The following is a 19,179-nucleotide window of genomic DNA, read 5'->3' as shown; positions in this document are numbered from 1 at the left end:
TGAGACTCTGTCTCTAAAAAAATAATAATAATTTGAGTTCAGCCATTCACCAGTGGTTCATGCTGACAGTCCAACACTTTGGGAGGCTGAGGCAGAAGGCTCACTGAGACCAGGAGTTCAAGACAAGCCTGGGCGGCATAGCAAGACCCTGTCTCTACAAAAATAACTGGTTTTAATTAACTAAATGTTGTGGCATGTGCTCAGAGTCCCAGCTACTCAGGAGGCTAAGATGGGAAGATAACTGGAACACAGGAGTTAGAGGTTACAGTGAGCTCTGATCACGCCTCTGCACTTCACCTGGGCATCAGAGTGAAGGGGGAAAATTTTAAAAAGAGAATTCGAGTTCCAGTAACGGTATCTCCAAAAACCTGGAGGCTGATTTTTCTCTCAAAACGTGTGAGACATGGAGCTAGAACTGATGTGACACAGCAGCGCCCAGGCCCCTCAAGCGTCCTCCAGTGCCCTGTCCTTGACAGGGTTGCCGCGTGGTCACAGAATGGTTCTTAGAACTCTAGCTGTTAGATTCACACTCTAGGCAGGAAGAGAGAAGAAGGAAAGGCACAGGCACCTGCCCCTGGTGTGTTCCATGTCAGTGCCACCCCGGTATAGAGCAAGGAGGACCCAGAAGAAAGGATCTGGAGGTGGACAGACCCTGAAAGTGAGTGAGGATGTGTCAGGCATGTGTGTCTCTCCCAGGTATCTGCGGCTCCTGTGCAATGAACATCAATGGAGGCAACACTCTGGCTTGCACCCGAAGAATTGACACCAACCTCAATAAAGTCTCAAAAATCTACCCTCTTCCACACATGTATGTGATAAAGGATCTTGTTCCTGTGAGTTTCTGCATCTCTCTTTTTATTGCAGGAGGGTGGTGCATATGTGAGTCAGACTATTATTCTTTAGGGCAGTATTTTGTTTAGTATTTAAAGCTCCTTTCCTGGTCAGATGGGAGAACAAATTGGTGGGGTTTCGCTCTTGCTCAGGCTAGTCTCCCCATATAATGGCAAGTGAGGGACCACAGTGTCACTGAGGGTTAGGAAAGTCCCCAGATCTGAAGCAGTGTGGCCTGTCTTGAGTTTAATTAAAAAATTAAATGGCGGAAGATAAATGCCTAGAAAATCCTCCAGCAGCTCATTTGGTGAGGTTTGTTTGGGAATAACAGGGCGTAGAATTTTAGCGTTGGAATACTCCCAAAAATGAAGAGTTTGGCCATTACTACAAAGAAATCCTGCAGAGAATGCCCGTCAGGAAAGCAGCAGTTGTTTATGAAGTCTGCTTCAGTTTCTCCCTCCTCATATTTGACCACCTTTGCTGACTTGGTATTTTCACAGGCGCATAGGGGAGAAAGTTGAAAAGTGTCTCAGGTAGATGAGGGAGAGATTTTCTAACTATATGTACCCTTGTGACTGTTTCTCCTTTTGTAATCTTTGCATATATTCAGGCCTGAAGAAGAGTCTGGCTTCTTTCTGGCACAGGGCAGAAGACTGAGCAGTGTCCGAGACACAGGGTAGATGAGAAAGCTGAGGTGATGGTAGAATCTGATCCTCTTCTTTTTCTTCTTCCTCTTAACCTCAGGATTTGAGCAACTTCTATGCACAGTACAAATCCATCGAGCCTTATCTGAAGAAGAAGGATGAATCCCAAGAAGGCAAGCAGCAGTATCTGCAGTCCATAGAAGATCGTGAGAAACTGGTCATTAGTCCCTGTTTATTGTCTTGGTTTGAAGAATTCTCTGCAAAGATGTTGGCCAGGAGTGTGGTTGAGAGGGGAAGCAGTGTGACATGATACAGACCGTTTAGTATGTGTGTTAGTCTAGAAAGGGACTCCACCCAGGGGTTGAACACTCACCCTCTCAGGGCTGGATGAGCAGTGTGAAGCCATCAAGGGCTCAGAGGAGACCAAGGAGCCAGAGCACTGAGGCCCTGTCTCAAGAGACAGATGGATGGTGGCCAGGTTGCCAGTTCATCTTTTTCAAAAGAAACCAATATGTAAATTGCCAGGCCTTTAAAAGTTGGCGGCTGAGTTTAAGCTGTTCTCTCAGTGAGGGCACGGTGAAACCCACCTACTGGCCAGTTGCAGTCTTACTAGCCCCATTTGTCTTAACAGGTGGAAACTAAATGGCAGGACCAGGCCTAGAACTTTGATGTTCTTTCCTAATGCCACATTTCTGGTTATCGGTGTGTGGGATTACTACTGGCCTTCTCACTCTCTTAAGAGTTGCTATTCCTGGGCGGCGCCTGTGGCTCAGTTGGTTGGGCGCCGGCCCCATATACCGAGGGTGGCGGGTTCAAACCTGGCCCCGGCTGAACTGCAACCAAAAAAAAAAAAAAATAGCTGGGCGTTGTGGCGGGCGCCTGTAGTCCCAGCTACTCAGGAGGCTGAGGCAAGAGAATCGCTTAAGCCCAGGAGTTAGAGGTTGCTGTGAGCTGTGTGATGCCATGGCACTCTACTGAGGACCATAAAGTGAGACTGTCTCAAAAAAAAAAAAAAAAAGAGTTGCTATTCCTGTATGAAGCCTATAAAATCTTAAAGTGAGGCCATCATTATCAAGTTTTCAATCTCTTTGTTTTACCCTTTAACTTCTTCAAAGGTTTCTCTGATTTGCACACTCTCCCTCTCTGCACACTTGTGGGAGAGGAGGGCCAAATGGAGATGCAGCCCCCCGCATGCCTGTGCAGGGCCACGCATGTGTGCTGTCTCATAGTGACCACTTGGTTTGTTCCTCCAATACAGCATTTATCCGTAAGAGTCACTTTTTGTGTCTGTCCATTTAATGGATCAAGCACACCTCAAGGGCAGGGGCAGTGTCTTTTCCTTTCTGGATCCCTAGACCCTGGCACATACTATTTTATCAATAAATACTAGTTGTGTGAATAAATAAGTGAATTCTACCTTTTAGGACTTGGTGAATATTGAGCCTCCTCTCCTGTTCCCCATAAAACATTAAGAAAAGAGAGTCCTTGGCTGGGCCTGGGGACTCATGCCTGTAATCCCAGCACTTTGTAAGGCAAGAGGATGGCTTGAGCCTAGGAGTTTGAGACCAGCCTAGGAAATATAGTAATATCCCACCTCTACAAAAAAAGTAGAAAAATTAGCCAAGTAGTCCCAGCTACTTGGGAGCTGAGGTAGGAGAATCATTCAGGTTCAAGGCTGCAGTGAGCTATGATCACATCACTGCACTTCAGCCTGGATAACAGAGTAAGACCCTGTCTCTAAAAAAGAAAAATAATAATAATGAAAAAGAAAGGAAAGTTCTAGTAAGTCTGCCTAGTCTGTCTCCATCACAATGATGAGGGCAGTACAGTAATGGTATGACTCCAAGAAAGCATCTGATGACCCTTGGGAGTTTCTTGTTCTCAGCAGGTAGCTCTGTCCCTCTGTTTCTAACTCCCAGGGGGTCTGAACACATCCCAGAGTCCCAGGAGGAACCAGCCACTCTGGCCCAGCTAGTCATCTCACATTCTTAGGTTGGGCAAGTCCGTCTCCAATAAGCATCTCCTTGATGTGGTGTTATTGGGGAACGAGGGTTCCTTGGTATGTTTTCTAATTTTAGTCTCTGTGCTGCCAGAGCGAGCATTCTCAGTGTATTTTCTGCATATAGATGAGTATCCCTTACCTGACATGCTTGGGACTGGAAGTGCTTCAGATTTCAGATTTTTAAATATTTACATTATATTTAACCAGTTAAGCATCCAGCATCCAAAATGTTCCAGTAAGAATTTCCTTTGAGCAGCATGTCAGTATGCTCCAAAGGTTTCAGATTTGGGAGCATTTTGAATTTCAGATTTTCAAATTTGGAATGCTCCACTTGAAATAGAAATTTACTGATTTAAATATTAAACATTTGTTTAGGCTCAGCGCCAGTAGCACAGTGGTTATGGTGCTACCCACATACACCGAGGGTGGTGGATTTGAACCCTCCCCAGGCCAGCTAAACAATAATGACAAACGCAACAAAAAAATAGCCGGGCATTGTGGCAGGTACTTGTAGTCCCAGCTACTTGAGAGACTGAAGCAAGAGAATTGCTTAAGCCCAAGAGTTTGAGGTTGCTGTGAGTTGTGATGTTATAGCACTCTATCCAGGGCCACATAGACTCTGTCTCAAAAAAAAAAAAAAAATTTAGCATTTTCTGCTTCCTTAAATTAGTATGCTGAACTTAAGCAGAGAATTATTTTTAAATAGTCTGTAATTCTGGCTGGGCACCCGTAGCTCAGTGGTTACAGCACCGGCTACATGCTTCAGGGTTGGTGGGTTTGAACCTGGCCTGGGCCTGCTAAACAAAAAACTAGCCAGGCATTGCGGCGGATGCTTGTAGTTTCTCCTCCTAGGGAGTCAGAGGCAAGAGAATCGCTTGAGCCAAAGAGTTTGAGGTTGGTGTGAGCGGCATCCCAGAGTGCTAGGATTACAGGCGTGAGCCACCACTCCCGACCTGCACTTCGCTTTCTAATGCTTTAGGTGTGTGCACCATGCACATTAAACCACCCCACTATTGAGGAACAGTGCAATTGTTTCCAATTTTTTACTGTTATAAATAAGGCTAGATAGATCTTTATCCTTCCAGTTATACCTAAAAAATTCTAATAAATTGGGCAGTGCCTGTGGCTCAGTCGGTGGGGCGCTGGCCCCATATACCGAGGGTGGCGGGTTCAAACCTGGCCCCGGCCAAACTGCAACCAAAAAATAGCCGGGCATTGTGGCGGGCGCCTGTAGTACCAGCTATTCGGGAGGCTGAGGCAAGAGAATCGCTTAAGCCCAGGAGTTGGAGGTTGCTGTGAGCTGTGTGAGGCCACGGCACTCTACCGAGGGCCATAAAGTGAGACTCTGTCTCTACAAAAAAAAAAAAAATTCTAATAAATTTCTTGTTAACAGTTTTTCCATTAACTGTTTTAAAGAATAGGACTTTTGTGAAGGCACCTCTGGCTCAAGGAGTAGGGTGCTAGCCCCATATCCAAAGGTAGTGGGTTCAAACCCAGCCCCAGCCAAAAACTGCAACAACAACAACAAAAAAGAATAGGACTTTTATGAAAGCACAGCATCCTATGACCTTCTGCCTTCTATACCAGTGGGGCACTTGACATTCCCACCAGCCCTGTTCTGTCTCATATCTTTTTTCTTTTTTTTTTTTTGCTGAGACAGAGTCTTACTTTGTCACCCTCGGTACAGTGCCGTGGCGTCAAAGCTCACAGCAACCTCAACTCCTGGGCTCAAGCAATTCTCTTGCCTCAGCCTCCCTAGTAGCTAGACTGCAGGCACCTGCCACAATGCCCATCTATTTTTTTTGTTGTTGTTGTTGTTGTTTGTTTGTTCTCTGTCTCTTACCCGCTGGCACCTCATATACCAGTGTGCCCCTTCTGTTCTGCTGCCTTTAATCCATTTCTCTTGTTCCCAAACTCAAAATGTTCAGTTTGTTAGAACTAGCTGGTCGTATTGAGCCAGTGTGGCAGGTATGAAAGAATAGGAGGGGCGGCGCCTGTGGCTCAGTCGGTAAGGCACCGGCCCCATATACCGAGGGTGACAGGTTCAAACCCGGCCCCAGCCAAACTGCAACCAAAAAATAGCTGGGCGTTGTGGCGGGCACCTGTAGTCCCAGCTACTCGGGAGGCTGAGGCAAGAGAATCGCTTGGGCCCAGGAGTTGGAGGTTGCTGTGAGCTGTGTGAGGCCACGGCACTCTACCGAGGGCCATAAAGTGAGACTCTGTCTCTACAGAAAAAAAAAAGAATAGGAGGCCAGAACCAACTGCCACCTTGTATCCTTGAGCCAACTAACCTCTCTGAGCCAGCCTCACTTCCCTGCCTGTAGTGGGAATTGCCACACTCTCCTCCCAGGACCCCTGTGATGATCAGATGAGGCAAAGCGGTTAAAGCATGTGATCCTTAACCAAGATTGGCAGTTTAGGATAAGGCTGATGTTCCCAGGGAAACATCTTTTGCCAAGGGCAAAAGCTTTGTAGACTATCACATGCTTCAGCCTCCAGGGTCTTTGTATTTTCTCCCCTCTTGACTGAATTCCGGGTGGTCAGTTGTTTTGTTTCTTTTTTTTTTTTTGAGACAGAGCCTCAAGCTGTCCCTGGGTAGAGTGCTGTGGTGTCACAGCTCACAGCAACCTCCAACTCCTGGGCACAAGCTAGTCTCCTGCCTCCGCCTCCTGAGTAGCTGGGACTACAGGCGCCGGCCACAATGCCCGGCTATTTTTTGGTTGCAGCCGTCATTGTTGTTTGGCGGGCCCGGGCTGGATTCAAACCCACCACCTCAGATGTATGTGGCTGGCGCCTTAGCCGCTTGAGCCACAGGCCCCGAGCCTTGTTTTTGTTTCTGTTGATTTCTTTTTTAGATAAGTTGAGAGGTTATTGTTTATTAAAGAATCAGTGTGTTGTACTTGGGCCTAAGAAACCTGGGCTCTGATCCAGCAAGTGTTCACATTTCATTAACAAGATCTTTTTTATGAATGATAAATCTCTGCAAACCACCTTTTGGATTTTGCCAAGAAAATGTCTTGTACAAGTAGGCACTCTGTTCATGTACGGACCTCAGATGTCACATCAGTTTGCTAAAGGTATGACAGCATCTCTTCCTTCACATGTTCCTGACTCCCCTTTTTTCCACACAGGATGGGCTCTACGAGTGCATTCTCTGTGCCTGCTGCAGCACCAGCTGCCCCAGCTACTGGTGGAATGGAGACAAATATCTGGGGCCTGCAGTTCTTATGCAGGTGAGTTGCTCCTTAATTGCTTTAGGAGAAACTGAAGCTCAAGTGTTGTGCCCAGATCCTGAAATCCCCCACAAAGACCACCAGGGAGCCGAGTCCGATGCAAAAGCAAAAAAAGCCGTTTTATTGCAAGTTCGAACTTGAACTCCTGGGGTCTCCGCTACAATGGATCCATGCCAGGAGCCCTGAGTGCTGGAGCTGGGGGTTTTTATGGTCCCACGCAGCGGGTGGGCGTACACAGCTTGAAACAAAGGGGGCGCTTCTGGATTGGTTCATTGGGGGAGGAAGCAGGTTGCCTATCACCTTTGGTATGCAACTGTAAATTGAAGGCTGTGGGGCAAAGTGGGGTCAGTGAAGGCTGTGAGACAAAATGGAGTTAGTTTTAACAAAATGAAGTTAGCTTGGTGCTTTCACAAGTATTAAGAATTCAAGAGGGGCTGGGCATGATGGCTCACATCTGTAATCCTAACCTTCTGGGAGGGCGAGGCCGGTGGATTGCCTCTCTTTGAGGAGTTCAAGACCAGCCTGAGCAAGAGTGAGACCCCATCTCTAATAAATAGCCAAGCGAGGTGGCACCCACCTATAGTCCCAGCTACTTGGGAGGCTGAGTCAAGAGAGAGTTTGAGGTTGTTGTGAGCTGTGATGCTACAGCACTTCATAGAGGGCAACAAAATGAGACTCTGTCTCAAAAAAAAAAAAAGACAAATCCAAAAGGACAGTAGATTCAGTAGATGGTTGTACCCCAGCCATTCTGAGGGTCTCATGGTTTCCTACGTTGGTAATGGATTGCATTGTGCTCACTTGCTTTCAGTCACTTGCCTTTATTTCAGGGTGCTGAGGTCACCCCAGGGAGTGATGGTATGCTTTTTGGCAAACCATGCCTTGCAGTTTTTTTGTTTTTTTGTGAGACAGAGTTTCACCCTGCTGCCCAGGCTAGAGTGGAGCAATAGAGTCATAGCTCACAACCACCTCAAACTCCTGGACTCAAGCCATCCTCTTGCCTCAGCCTCCTGAGTAGCTGGGATTACAGCTACCTGCCATCACACCTAGCTAGTTTTTCTATTTTTAGTAGAGACAGGATCTTGCTCTTGCTCAGGCTGGTCTTGAACTCTTGAGCTCAGGCAGTCCACCCTCCTCAGCCTCCCAGAATGCTAGGATTACAGGCGTGACCCAGCGCACCCAGCCTCGGAGCGATATTTAAATGTATTTCCTGTGTAGCTGACTGTTACTCATCCACTTGCCTGGGTCTCCCCATCTCCCTCTTACAGTGTTTTTTATTGTGTGAGCAAGAGAGAAAGAAGTGTTTTTGAAAGGCATTTATCCAGCAATAAGGTTAGAAATTGTTTCGTGGCTAAGGAGAGCCTGGGGGTTGCTTAAGAAAGAAAGTGGTATTAGTCCTCACAGCAAAGAAAGTTACTGTCTTTGTTCCCAGAAAGCATGTGCTTTTTAGATTTGTGGTCAGTGATTTTCACAGACTGTAAGCAACTCAAAAACAACTTCTCATTTTCCCACGAAAAGAGAAGTTATTCGATTGTGTGGCCACATGGCCAGTTTTATCTTGTTTTGTTTTGTTTTTGAGACAGAGTCTCACTATCTTGCCCTCAGTAGAGGGCTGTAGCATTATAGCTCACAGCAACCTCAAACTCTTGGGCTTAAGCGATTCTCTTGCCTCAGCCTCCCAAGTACCTGGGACTAAAGGCGCCCACCACAACACCCGGCTATTTTTAGAGATGGAGTTTTGCTCTAACTCAGGCTGGGTCTCGAACTCCTGAGCTCAGGTGACCCGCCTGCCTCAGCCTCCCAACACACGGCCAGTTTTTCATTTCCAACCACGGAGAAATTGAGTAATGCAGTACACTTACCCTTCTCACTTGTACCAGATGATCTGAGTTGTTGGGAAACGTAGAGGGCCTCTGAGCAGGGATCATGCCGTCAGTCTGTGTTCAGCTCTCTGATCTCAGGCCCTTGGCATGGATGTTTGAATTCAAAGCATCAATTTTCTCAAAGACATGGAGAGTCTAGCTAGCATGGGTGGATTCTGTGAAGACAGAGTACAGAGGCTGAGTTCAGTGGCTCATACCTGTAGTTCTAACATTCTTGGAGGCTAAGGCGGGAGGATTGTTTAAGCTCAGGAGTTCGAGACCAGCCTAAGCAAGAGCAAAACCCATCTCTACTAAAAATACAAAAAAGTAGCCAGATGCAATGGCATATGCCTGTTATAGTCCCAACTACTCAGGAGGCTGAGGCAGGAGGATGGCTTTAGCCCAGGAGTTTGAGGTTGCTGCGAGCTATAATGACACCAGTGTACTCTAGCCTGGGCAGCAGAGCAAGACTCTGTCTCAAAAAAAAAGAAAACAAGTGCTGAGACAAGACATCTAAGCTGAGGGAGTTCCTTCCTGCACTCCCAGGGTACAGGGTTGGAGCAAAGCTGTAGTTTGGTAGCTCAGCTCATCTGCCCCCGGCCCCCCAGGCCTACCGCTGGATGATCGACTCCAGAGATGACTTCACAGAGGAGCGCCTGGCCAAGCTGCAGGACCCCTTCTCTCTGTACCGCTGCCACACCATCATGAACTGCACCAGGACATGTCCCAAGGTATGTGGGGCTGATGGCGCTCAGAACTGACGTGCGACCATTTGAGATGGAAAGGGAACAGAATGGGCCTGTTATCACGGCTTGAGCCTGGGAGCTAGTTTGGCTCTTAGTTACAAGGAACAGACTCAGGCTACCTCAGAAGCAGGGTGTACTTGGAGGGCACACGGGGACATTGAGAGAGTCAAAGATGTCCCAGAAATCTATGAGTAGATATCTCCATTCAGACTGACTTTGTGGGAACCATAAAACAAAAGCTGTCAGGTCATAGGCAGCCAGGGGGTGGGGGGTGGGGGTACTGGATTCCCTCTCCCTCTGTCTTGTGAGGTCGGCCACTAGCAGCCAGCCTGTTCTTTCTCTCTGCTCTGTGGAGCTTGGAGCTTTTCTCTTGACTAAATGCTCCAGCTTCCCTGGCTTCACACCCTCTTCCTGCTCACACCTCCAGATTCAGCTGCCCATGGTCTGCCCTCGTTCTCTCAGTTCACACTCCTGAGAGGAAGTTGCATTGTTCCCACTCAGTTCCCCATGCCAGCACATCAGAGGTCATGGCAGGCTGCAGACTGGCTGCCATTTGATTGGGTGCTATCTCAGGCCATTCGGTGTTACTATCACAGAATATCACAGGCAAGGTAATTTATAAAGAAGTTTTTTTGGTTCATAGTTATGGAGACTGGGAAGTCCATGATGCTGGCATCTCAAATTGGCTGTCATGCTGTCATCCTATGAAGGAAGGGCAAGAGAGAAAGGGGGCACATTTAATAATTCAATAAAAAAAATTTTTAATTTAGGGCGGCACCTGTGGCTCAGTTGGTAAGGCGCCGGCCCCATATACCAAGGGTGGCGGGTTCAAACCCAGCCCCGGCTGAACTGCAACCAAAAAATAGCCGGGCGTTGTGGTGGGCGCCTGTAGTCCCAGCTACTCGGGAGGCTGAGACAAGAGAATCACCTAAGCCCAGGAGTTGGAGGTTGCTGTGAGTTGTGTGATGCCATGGCACTCTACCAAGGGCCATAAAGTGAGACTCTGTCTCTACTAAAAAAAAAAAAAATTTTTTTTAATTTAAGAAAAAAGGGGGGTGGCGCAAACATATCTTTTTATGAGGTGCTAACATAAATAATGTGATAACAGCATTAATCATTGAAGGCAGAGAACTCGTGACCTAGTTACCTCTCAAAGGTCTCACTTCTCAATACAGTTGCATTGAGGATTAGATTTCTAGCATACGAACTTTGGGGGATACATTCAAACCATAGCAGGTGCCAGCCTTGGCCAGTGGGCAGGAAGAGTCAGGGCCATGTGGCTCAGAGCATGGCTGCTGTTTGTGTAGGGACTGTGGACAGAGCCAGTTCACTTAAAAGGTGTACTGAGTCAGTGGGCAGCAAGATGGAAGATTTCAGGACAACCAGTTAGCTGTTAAATAAATAAAGGATGGGGCGCGGTGGCTTATGCCTATAATCCCAGCACTCTGCGAGGCCGAGGCTGGTAGATTGCCTGAGCTCACAGGTTCAAGACCAGCCTGAGCCAGAGTGAGATCCCATCTCTAAAAATACAGCTGGGTATTGTGGCAGGCACCTGTAGTCCCAGCTACTTGGGAGGCTGAGGCAAGAGAATAGCTTGAGCCCAAGAGTTTGAGGTTGCTGTGAGCTATGATCTCAGGGCACTCTACCAAGGGTAACAAAATGAGACTCTGTGTAAATAAATAAATAAATAAATCGTGTCTTTGAACACATGAAATCCACAGTGGATAATTCACTTATTTTTGGCCCAGAAACCTGCTGTGTTTCCAAGGGCCCCTCCCTATGCTACAGGGTTTCTCACCTGGTAACCAGTATGAGGACAGGCCCGCTGGGGGAGCACATGGACTCCAACCCCCCATTGCCTGGGCTTCCACCCAGGCTCTGCCCCAGCTCAATAAATGGCACCTTCTGTTTTGGGGGGTTTTTGTTTGTTTGTTTAATGTAGGTACTGGGCCTATTTGAGACCCTCAGAGACAGTATCTACAGTGTTGGGGCCTGGCTTATGTGGCTCTTCAGAAGCCCTGCCGGTGACTCAGGTGCATTCCTGGTCACAAACCAGTGCTTTGAAGGGGGCAGCAGACAGCCCAGGTGACCGAGATCAAGTTCTCTGTGCCTTGCCCTGGTCAATAAAACAGGGCTGGAGGCTTGAGACTTAGACATAGGCTAATCCTGAGTTCAACCCCAGTGTTGTGCAGGTGAGGGGAATCCAACCCCTAGGTTGGGGGGTAGGATGAGAGTAACTTGCCCCAGGTCACTTTCAGATCTGTGGCGAGGGTCCTAGAAGTAGGCCCAAGGCTCTCTCTTCCCACACAGATTGTGCACACTCTTGCCCTTGCAGGGACAGGAAATATTCACATGTTCCAGAATTAGAAGGATACACCATGAAAATTCTCCCACTCCACCCCAGCCACCTCCCTGAAGCAATAGTATTATCAGATTCTTGTGTGAACTTCCGGAAGTATCTTACACTGCTCAGAAGTGTAGCTGAGTTCTTTCCTGCTTTTGTACATGACACTCATCTGTACTCTTTTTACAGTATATGAAGTGTCTTTCTCCACTTCTCTTTTTCTCTCGAGATCTCTTTTCTTTCATTTCTTTTTCTTCTTTTTTTTTTTCTTTCCACAACACTTTTTTCTAGAGTTAAGAGTTACCTTAAGGGCGGCGCCTGTGGCTCAGTCGGTAAGGCGCTGGCCCCATATACCGCGGGTGGCGGGTTCAAACCCAGCCCCAGCCAAACTGCAACAAAAAAATAGCCGGGCGTTGTGGCAGGCGCCTGTAGTCCCAGCTGCTCGGGAGGCTGAGGCGAGAGAATCGCGTAAGCCCAAGAGTTAGAGGTTGCTGTGAGCTGTGTGAGGCCACGGCACTCTACCTGAGGGCGGTACAGTGAGATTCTGTCTCTACCAAAAAAAAAAAAAAAAAAAAAAAGAGTTACCTTAAAATAAGGGAATCCTGGGTGGCGCCTATGGCTCAAAGGAGTAGGGCGCCGGCCCCATATGCCGGAGGTGGTGGGTTCAAACCCAGCCCCAGCCAGAAACTGCAAAAATAAATAAGGGGATCCTTCAATAAAAAAAAAAAGTGCTCATCTCTTTTGTCAAATACTTGTCCGTCAACCCTCCTACTTCTATAAAGCTGTCTCTCAGTGGATTTAATTATTGTGCCTCCTGCTGCAAAACAGATGATACAGCTGTGGGGCCAGACTGCAGCTAATACCAATGGTACTGGCCAGGCAGACTCACAGTAGCATTTATGAAGGGTTAACAGAGAGGGTGGTTTCTTCTGCACACCTTTGAGAGCTTATATATACTGACTTCTGCACTGATGATGTAATAATGATGGTGTTCATTTAGAGATTTACAGATGTCTGTCTGATTTTGACATTGGCCTATAATCATAAGAAAAAAAAAACTACCCTGGATATCTTAGAGCAGTTAAAGAGCACGTTTACTGTCATAAACGTGAGCCACACCAGCAGAGCTGTGGCAGAGCTCTTGCCAGAGAGAGCTGATCATTTTTAAATGTCTGAAAGTAGTGACAGAGGGAGCTCTTAGCCCAGACCCTTTGGGGTTTTTATTTTTGTTTTGTTTTGTTGTTGTTTGTTTGTTTTTTAAAACAAGCCAAATTTAGCATGGTTAAGGAAGTTGATTCACATTCATCCTGCTTTGATGCTGCACTACCAGCAAAGGTTCACCCAAGCTTTTTGGGGGGGGAGAAGGGGGGGGTGTCCGTTCAGTTTCACAGTTTCACTTGTCATTTGCTATTGATTTTCTCTTTTTTCAAGGGTCTGAATCCAGGGAAAGCTATTGCTGAAATCAAGAAAATGATGGTAACCTATAAAGAAAAGAAAGCTTCAGCTTAGCTGTTTCTGTGCTAAACGTGACTTGTAACCAGCTCAGAGCTGAACTTAATTTATATCTGATTTGAGTTCTTTAAATGGCTTGATTTTCCATGAACACAGCATGTATAATAAAAATTTTAAGAAATAAATAAATGTTATTCTACTTTATTAACAAAAAATCGAGACTGTTCCTTTTACTTGCTACAGGGGAATGTGAAAGTTCCAGAAGGAGTCTTTTGTCTTTGAAGAGATGGATGGGCTCCAGAACTGAGCCCCGGTGGGGAGAGGCTTGTTCCCAGCTTTGCCACCCACCAGCTGGACAACTTTGGACAAGTTCCTTTGCCCATCTCTGAAATGGGACCCATAATTGTGTCACTTGGCCCATCTGGTGTGAGAATGCCCAGCAGTTAGTCTGGGTGCTCGGTGAATGTTAGCCAGTGCTAGTACACTGCTTCCTGGCCTCTGTCATTTCTAATATTAGAACCTTTGAAAACCGTATCTCGGTAAGTCTTTTGATATGTCAATGAAGCAAGGTTTGCCATTCTTCCAGCACAAAACAGGGACCCCATCAGCTGTGAGTTCCAGTTAGCTTCACAGATGACTTCAAGGGACCTCTCACTGCAAACAACTCTCCACACCACAGCCTTGGCCGGGCTGCTTATTGCCAGAGTAGTGACACTCAACAAACAAACTATTCAAGAAAGGAGAAAGTAAAAAAAAACATGGAAGTCTCTCCAGAAAAAGCCCACAAGTCCCACCTTCCCTATTGACAGTTTATCCATTCTCGTATAAGCCTTGTGTCATTACAGGTGTGTGGCACACATAAAACTTCCTTCCTTCCAAAATAGGATACCATAGAACAGGGTACAGTGATGCCCGCCGGCTACTCAGGAGACCGAGGTAGGAGGACTGTTTGAGCGCAGGCATTCCAGACCAGACTAGATACCAGAGCAAGACCCTGTCTCTAAAAATATGGTACGGTATACTCTGTTTGCAGCTTTCTATTTTCAGCCCACAAAATACAAAGCATTCAGGCTAATAAATACCTACCATAGTCTCTGTGTGTGTTTCACATTTTTCTGCCTCGGCCTTTGTAACTGTTGCTAAGTCAGTAGCAGGGGTGTGCCCTTACTTATTCGGGTGGTTCCTATTTTCACCCAAGGCTGCTTTTGTAGCTGGAAACCTCTAGATCATCCTAAAAACAAAGGCTTCTTACATCATGAGGCAAGTGGCTAAAGAAACCCCAGACTCACAGAGAATGAACCTTAATAAGCATTTTCTGGCTCTAAAAAGGAACAATTCAATAAGCATTAGTCTCAGGCATTGAAAGAGGTGAGGTACTGGGGGCAAAGAGGAACAAGATTTGTTTCCTTTTTGCCTCCTTGGAGCCAAGGTCACAAAGAAAAGGAACAAACATTGAATTATTAGAATGTAGAGAACAGGGCCTTTGCCCTTCACCTCAGCAACTCTGAATTCTTGACAACCTGGTGTTAAAGCTTAAAATTCAGGAGTGTAGCAGGCCTTTGAAAGGCAGCAGAGCTGTGATCAGAGTGTTTAATACTCAGCAATGTGAAAGGCTGAAGCACCAAAGCTGTCTGTGGACCGCTCTGTTCCCTCAGCTCAAACAACAGATTTTTGTCAGCCTCCCCCCCCCCCAACAAGGTCACATTCCTTGGATTCATGATTCATGGATAATTTGACTTTGCTTCTAATCTCTAGATCTGAAAGGAAAGATGTGTTTTTCTCATGAATAACTTAATAGCCTGTAAAGATGAGTTTACCCCAGCTACTGATAAAAGGCAGAGTGTAGCTTGGGAGTTGCCACTTCAAATCAGCATCACCAGATGTCAAATTTGTAGCTGTAGGTCACCCTCGCCCCAAGTGAACTTGAACTCAATTGCTATATGTTATCGACTGTTAGTTTAATTTATTGCTTATTTACTTTTTCACTGGGCTGGGCAAATGTTCTATTCCAACAGTCACAAAGACTTTTCTAATAAAACCACAGACCTGAGCAGAAAATGGTATTGTGTCTTAATGCTACTTCTGTGCCCAGGCAGTGTACCTTCATTTGCAAAATAACACTTCTTAAAACTGAACCCAGTGGTCTCTTCTTGACTGGTCTTTGGGCAAGTTGTTGATTGTACCTCTGTTTTTCTGTCTGTAAAATGGAAATTAACAGCATTCACCTCTTAGAATTGTGATTGAAGTCAGGCAGGGCGTGGTGGCTCATGCCTGTAATCCCAGCACTCTGGGAGGCTGAGGCAGGTAGATTGCCTGAGCTCACAGTTTCGAGACCAGCCTGAGCAAGAGCAAGACCCCATCTCTAAAAAAAATAGCTGAGCCTTGTTAGGCGCCTATAGTCCCAACTACTTGGGAGACTAAGATGAGAGAATCTCTTGAGCCCAAGAATTTGAGGTTTCTGTGAGCTATGACACTACTGGTACTCTACAGAAGGCGACAAAGTAAGACTGTCTCAAAAAAAAAAAAAAAAGCCATGCGTTGTGGTGGGCACCTGTAGTTCCAGCTACTTGGGAGGCCGAGGCAAGAGAATCACTTAAAGCCCAAGAGTTTGAGATAGCTGTGAGCTGTGACGCCATGGCACTCTACTAAGGGCAACAATGAGACTGTCTCAAAAAAAAAAAAATTATGATTGAAGTCTAAATGATAAATGTGGGCCAGGTGAGGTGGCTGAATCCCAGCAGTTTAGGAGGCTGAGGCAGGAGGATCACTTGGGGTCAGGAGTTCAAGACCACACTGGGCAACAGTGGAAACCTGTCTGTACAAAAAAAACTGTTTTTAGGCGACGCCTGTAGCACAGTGATTAAGGCACCGACCACATGCACCGAGGGTGGCGGGTTCAAACTGGCCCAGGCCAGGTAAATATCAATGACAACTGCAACAAAAAAATAGCCAGGTGTTATGGCAGGCTCCTGTAGTCCCAGCTACCTGGGAGGCTGAGGCAAGAGAATCGCTTAAGCCCAAGAGTTTGAGGTTGCTGTGAGCTGTGACAGCACAGCACTATACAGAGGACAACATAGTGAGACTTTGTCTCAAAAAAAAAAAGAAAAAAAATTTTTTTTAATTAGCCAGGGCACCTGTAGTCCCAGGCAATATAATGAGACCCTGGGCACTACAAGATACTCAAAAAAATAACAATACTGGGCGGCACCTGTGGCTCAAAGGGATAGGGCACCAGCCCCATATACCAGAGGTGGCAGGTTCAAGCCCAGCCCTGGCCAGAAATTGCAAAAAATAAAAAAATTTAAAAAGCTCACAACATAAAAATAAATTTTAAAAAAATGTAACTAAAAAAACATAACAATACAACAACCAAGACCTGCAGTCTCAGCTACTCAGGAGGCTGAGGTAGGAGGATCACTTGAGCCCAGGAGTTTAAGTCTACAGGATTCTAAAAAAAAATCCTGTCTCTAAAAAAAATAAAAAGATAAGGCCCAGCCCCTGATGAATGCAACCAAAAAATGGCCGAGCGTTGTGGCGGGCGCCTGTAGTCCCAGCTGCTCGGGAGGCTGAGGCAGGAGAATTGCTGGAGCCCAAGAGCTGGAGGTTGCTGTGAATCCTGTGACATCATGGCACTCTACTGAAGGTGCTAAAGTGGGACTCTGTCTCTACAAAAAATAAATAAATAAATAAAAAGATAAGAAAGCATCATGCCTACAGTGGAGCCCAAGCTCAAGTTAACTGATTCATCTCCATGCCTACTTTAGGGAGCGCCTGTACTGAATGGTGTGGAGACTTGAAAGGTGATTCATTCCCACGCCTCTGGAGTTGACAGTTGGTGCATTTCTGACATGACTGGCTAAAGCTAGAGGCCTCCTGTTTGGAGGATGGTTTATCCTTGCAAGGCTGACAATGTTTCTTCACCACACTGACTGCTCACTGCAGGGAGGGCTCTCACTGCTTAAATTCTCTACAAACCCCTTCTCTTCCTTGCCCCAGGATAACTATAAAACAAAGCCCTGAAATCCTACCACAAGGTTTGTAACTAGGTGTGAAAAATCCCCTTTTGTCATAAAAACTTTGTGAAACTTAGAGAAATTGAAAAGGAAAGTAATACTCCAGAATAAACTGGCCCAAATTAGTCATTTCTCAAGCCTATTGCTGCTTGGACCAGGCTTACAATATTCTCCACACACCCCCAGGAGAGCAGCAGCCTGTAGGGAAACTGTTCATTAGTCTGGGCCCACATGAGACTGGACATTTCATACATGATTATGAGAGGGAAGCCCGGCCCACAGACTGCCTAGACCACCACACAGCAAAAGCCACTTCCCTAAAGGTAACCCCAGGCAGATGGCAGTGCCTCCCACATTCTCTGTGGCTTGAAAGGAAGTCTCCTGTGGCTTCCTTGGTCCCCTCTGGCTTCCTGCCCCATGGAGGACATGGGGCCAGCTACAGGTCTAGCTCTCTTTCTGTGGCTCAGGGGGTGGAGTCTCTTTAATTCCAAGCAGCCTTAGTAAGACAGAGTGAGCACAGCCTTGCAATGTGGTCGATCCCCAGTAGAGTCCCAAGCCCTCTGCTTTTAGGGGGCCTCCAACCCAGCTGCAGGATCTAAAGAAGGTGATGGGCATCTACCATGCAGCTGCCATCTCATTTCATAGGTGAAGAGAGGCTCAGAGAGGGAAAGTAACTTTTTAAAGCTCACACAGCTAGAAAGCATCCATGTCTCTCTGATGCCAAAGCCCAGCCCCCAGCCACTGTACCACACCAACTCCTATCAGGGACATCTGAGCTAGCTGTGTCCAAATCCAGGCTTCTTGCTGCTCAGGGGACTGGGTTCCCTGGTTAAGTAGCCTGTCAAACATTGGACTAAGCCTAATGAGAAGACTTGGGGGCTTTGAGAAGCAAAGCAGGCTTCTCTCCATTAGGTGTGTCACCTGCAGATGAAACAGGTCTGTTGCCCAGCACGGTGGCTCACTCCTATAATCCTAGCATTCTGGGAGGCCATTCTGTTTGCCTGAGCTCACAGGTTCGAGACCAGTCTGAGCCAGAGCAAGACCTTATTTCTAAAAATAGCCAGTTGTTTTGGCCGGTACCTGTAGTCCCAGCTACTCAGGAAGTGAGGTAAGAGGATTGCTTGAGCCCAAGAGTTTGAGGTTCCTGTGAGCTATGACATCACGGCACTCTACCAAGGGTAATAAAGTGAGACTGTCTCAAAAAAAAAAAAAAAAGGTCTGTCACTTGACCTAGTGAAGCCAGCCCTAATGACCCAGGTGGCCAATAGGCATGGTCTCCAACCTCTTTCAACTGCCCCAGCTATAAATGGCTCCACTCCCCCAGCCGCTCAAGCCCAAACCCTTGGGAGCATCTTGAATTCCACACATTCCTGTACCTCCAAGTGCCAGCCACCAGTAAGGCCTGCCTGCCTGTGTGCCTGTGTGTGTTCCTGTGCCAAATGTTACTGAACTTGTGCTATGGGTCAGGGCTGCTTTCCCCTCCGGGGCCTGTCTCCACCATCACACTCCACAGCTATCTCCTTCCAGCTCATTCCATGACAGGTCATTGCTGGAGTTTCCTTTGTTTGCCTTGGGCTGCATCCCAGCAGACACAGGGCTCTGTGAGGACACTCTTCATGTTCCTGGCTCCTAGAACAGTGCCTAGCAGTACATAAATTCTTTTTTCTTTTTGTAGTTTTTGGCCGGGGCTGGGTTTGAACCCGCCACCTCCAGTATATGGGACCAGCACCCTACTCCTTGAGCCACAGGCACTGCCCCATAAGTTCATACTAGACAAATGATTGCTGGGTTGTGCCCAAGCCTATCCTTAGCCACAACATGCACCTTCCCTGGTTTGCCCTGGGATCTTGAGGTTCCATCTTCTGTCTTTACAGTTCCTTTATCTAGAGGCTGGGGAGACAGGGGGACACTGTGTCTGTGCCTGTCACTGTAGGGTAGTGTAGTACGATAAATTCTGCATACAATTATCATAACCCTGGTGCCTGTCAGGGCTCTCCACGCCTCCCCTACGCAGGTGTGTGTGCAGGTCATGCTGTGAGGTTCCCGGGGTTGGGT

The 19,179-nt window shown here is 46.9% G+C and overlaps 1 protein-coding gene across 1 annotated transcript in view; it reads left to right on the top strand.

Annotated features, from left to right (window-relative positions):
* Window positions 1-13,296, top strand: part of SDHB (succinate dehydrogenase complex iron sulfur subunit B) — a 32,726-nt gene extending 19,430 nt beyond the window's left edge. The window contains exons 4-8 of the mRNA XM_053575521.1: window positions 697-833; window positions 1,576-1,692; window positions 6,609-6,710; window positions 9,178-9,300; window positions 13,091-13,296. Coding sequence (XP_053431496.1) covers window positions 697-833; window positions 1,576-1,692; window positions 6,609-6,710; window positions 9,178-9,300; window positions 13,091-13,168 — 557 coding nt within the window. The 3' untranslated portion in view covers window positions 13,169-13,296. The remainder of the gene's footprint in view (window positions 1-696; window positions 834-1,575; window positions 1,693-6,608; window positions 6,711-9,177; window positions 9,301-13,090) is intronic.
* Window positions 13,297-19,179: the final 5,883 nt, after the last annotated feature.

The sequence above is a fragment of the Nycticebus coucang genome, chromosome 22, assembly GCF_027406575.1.
Source record: "Nycticebus coucang isolate mNycCou1 chromosome 22, mNycCou1.pri, whole genome shotgun sequence".
Classification (NCBI taxonomy): Eukaryota; Metazoa; Chordata; class Mammalia; order Primates; family Lorisidae; genus Nycticebus; species Nycticebus coucang.
This window is presented reverse-complemented; position numbering and strand designations above follow the sequence as displayed.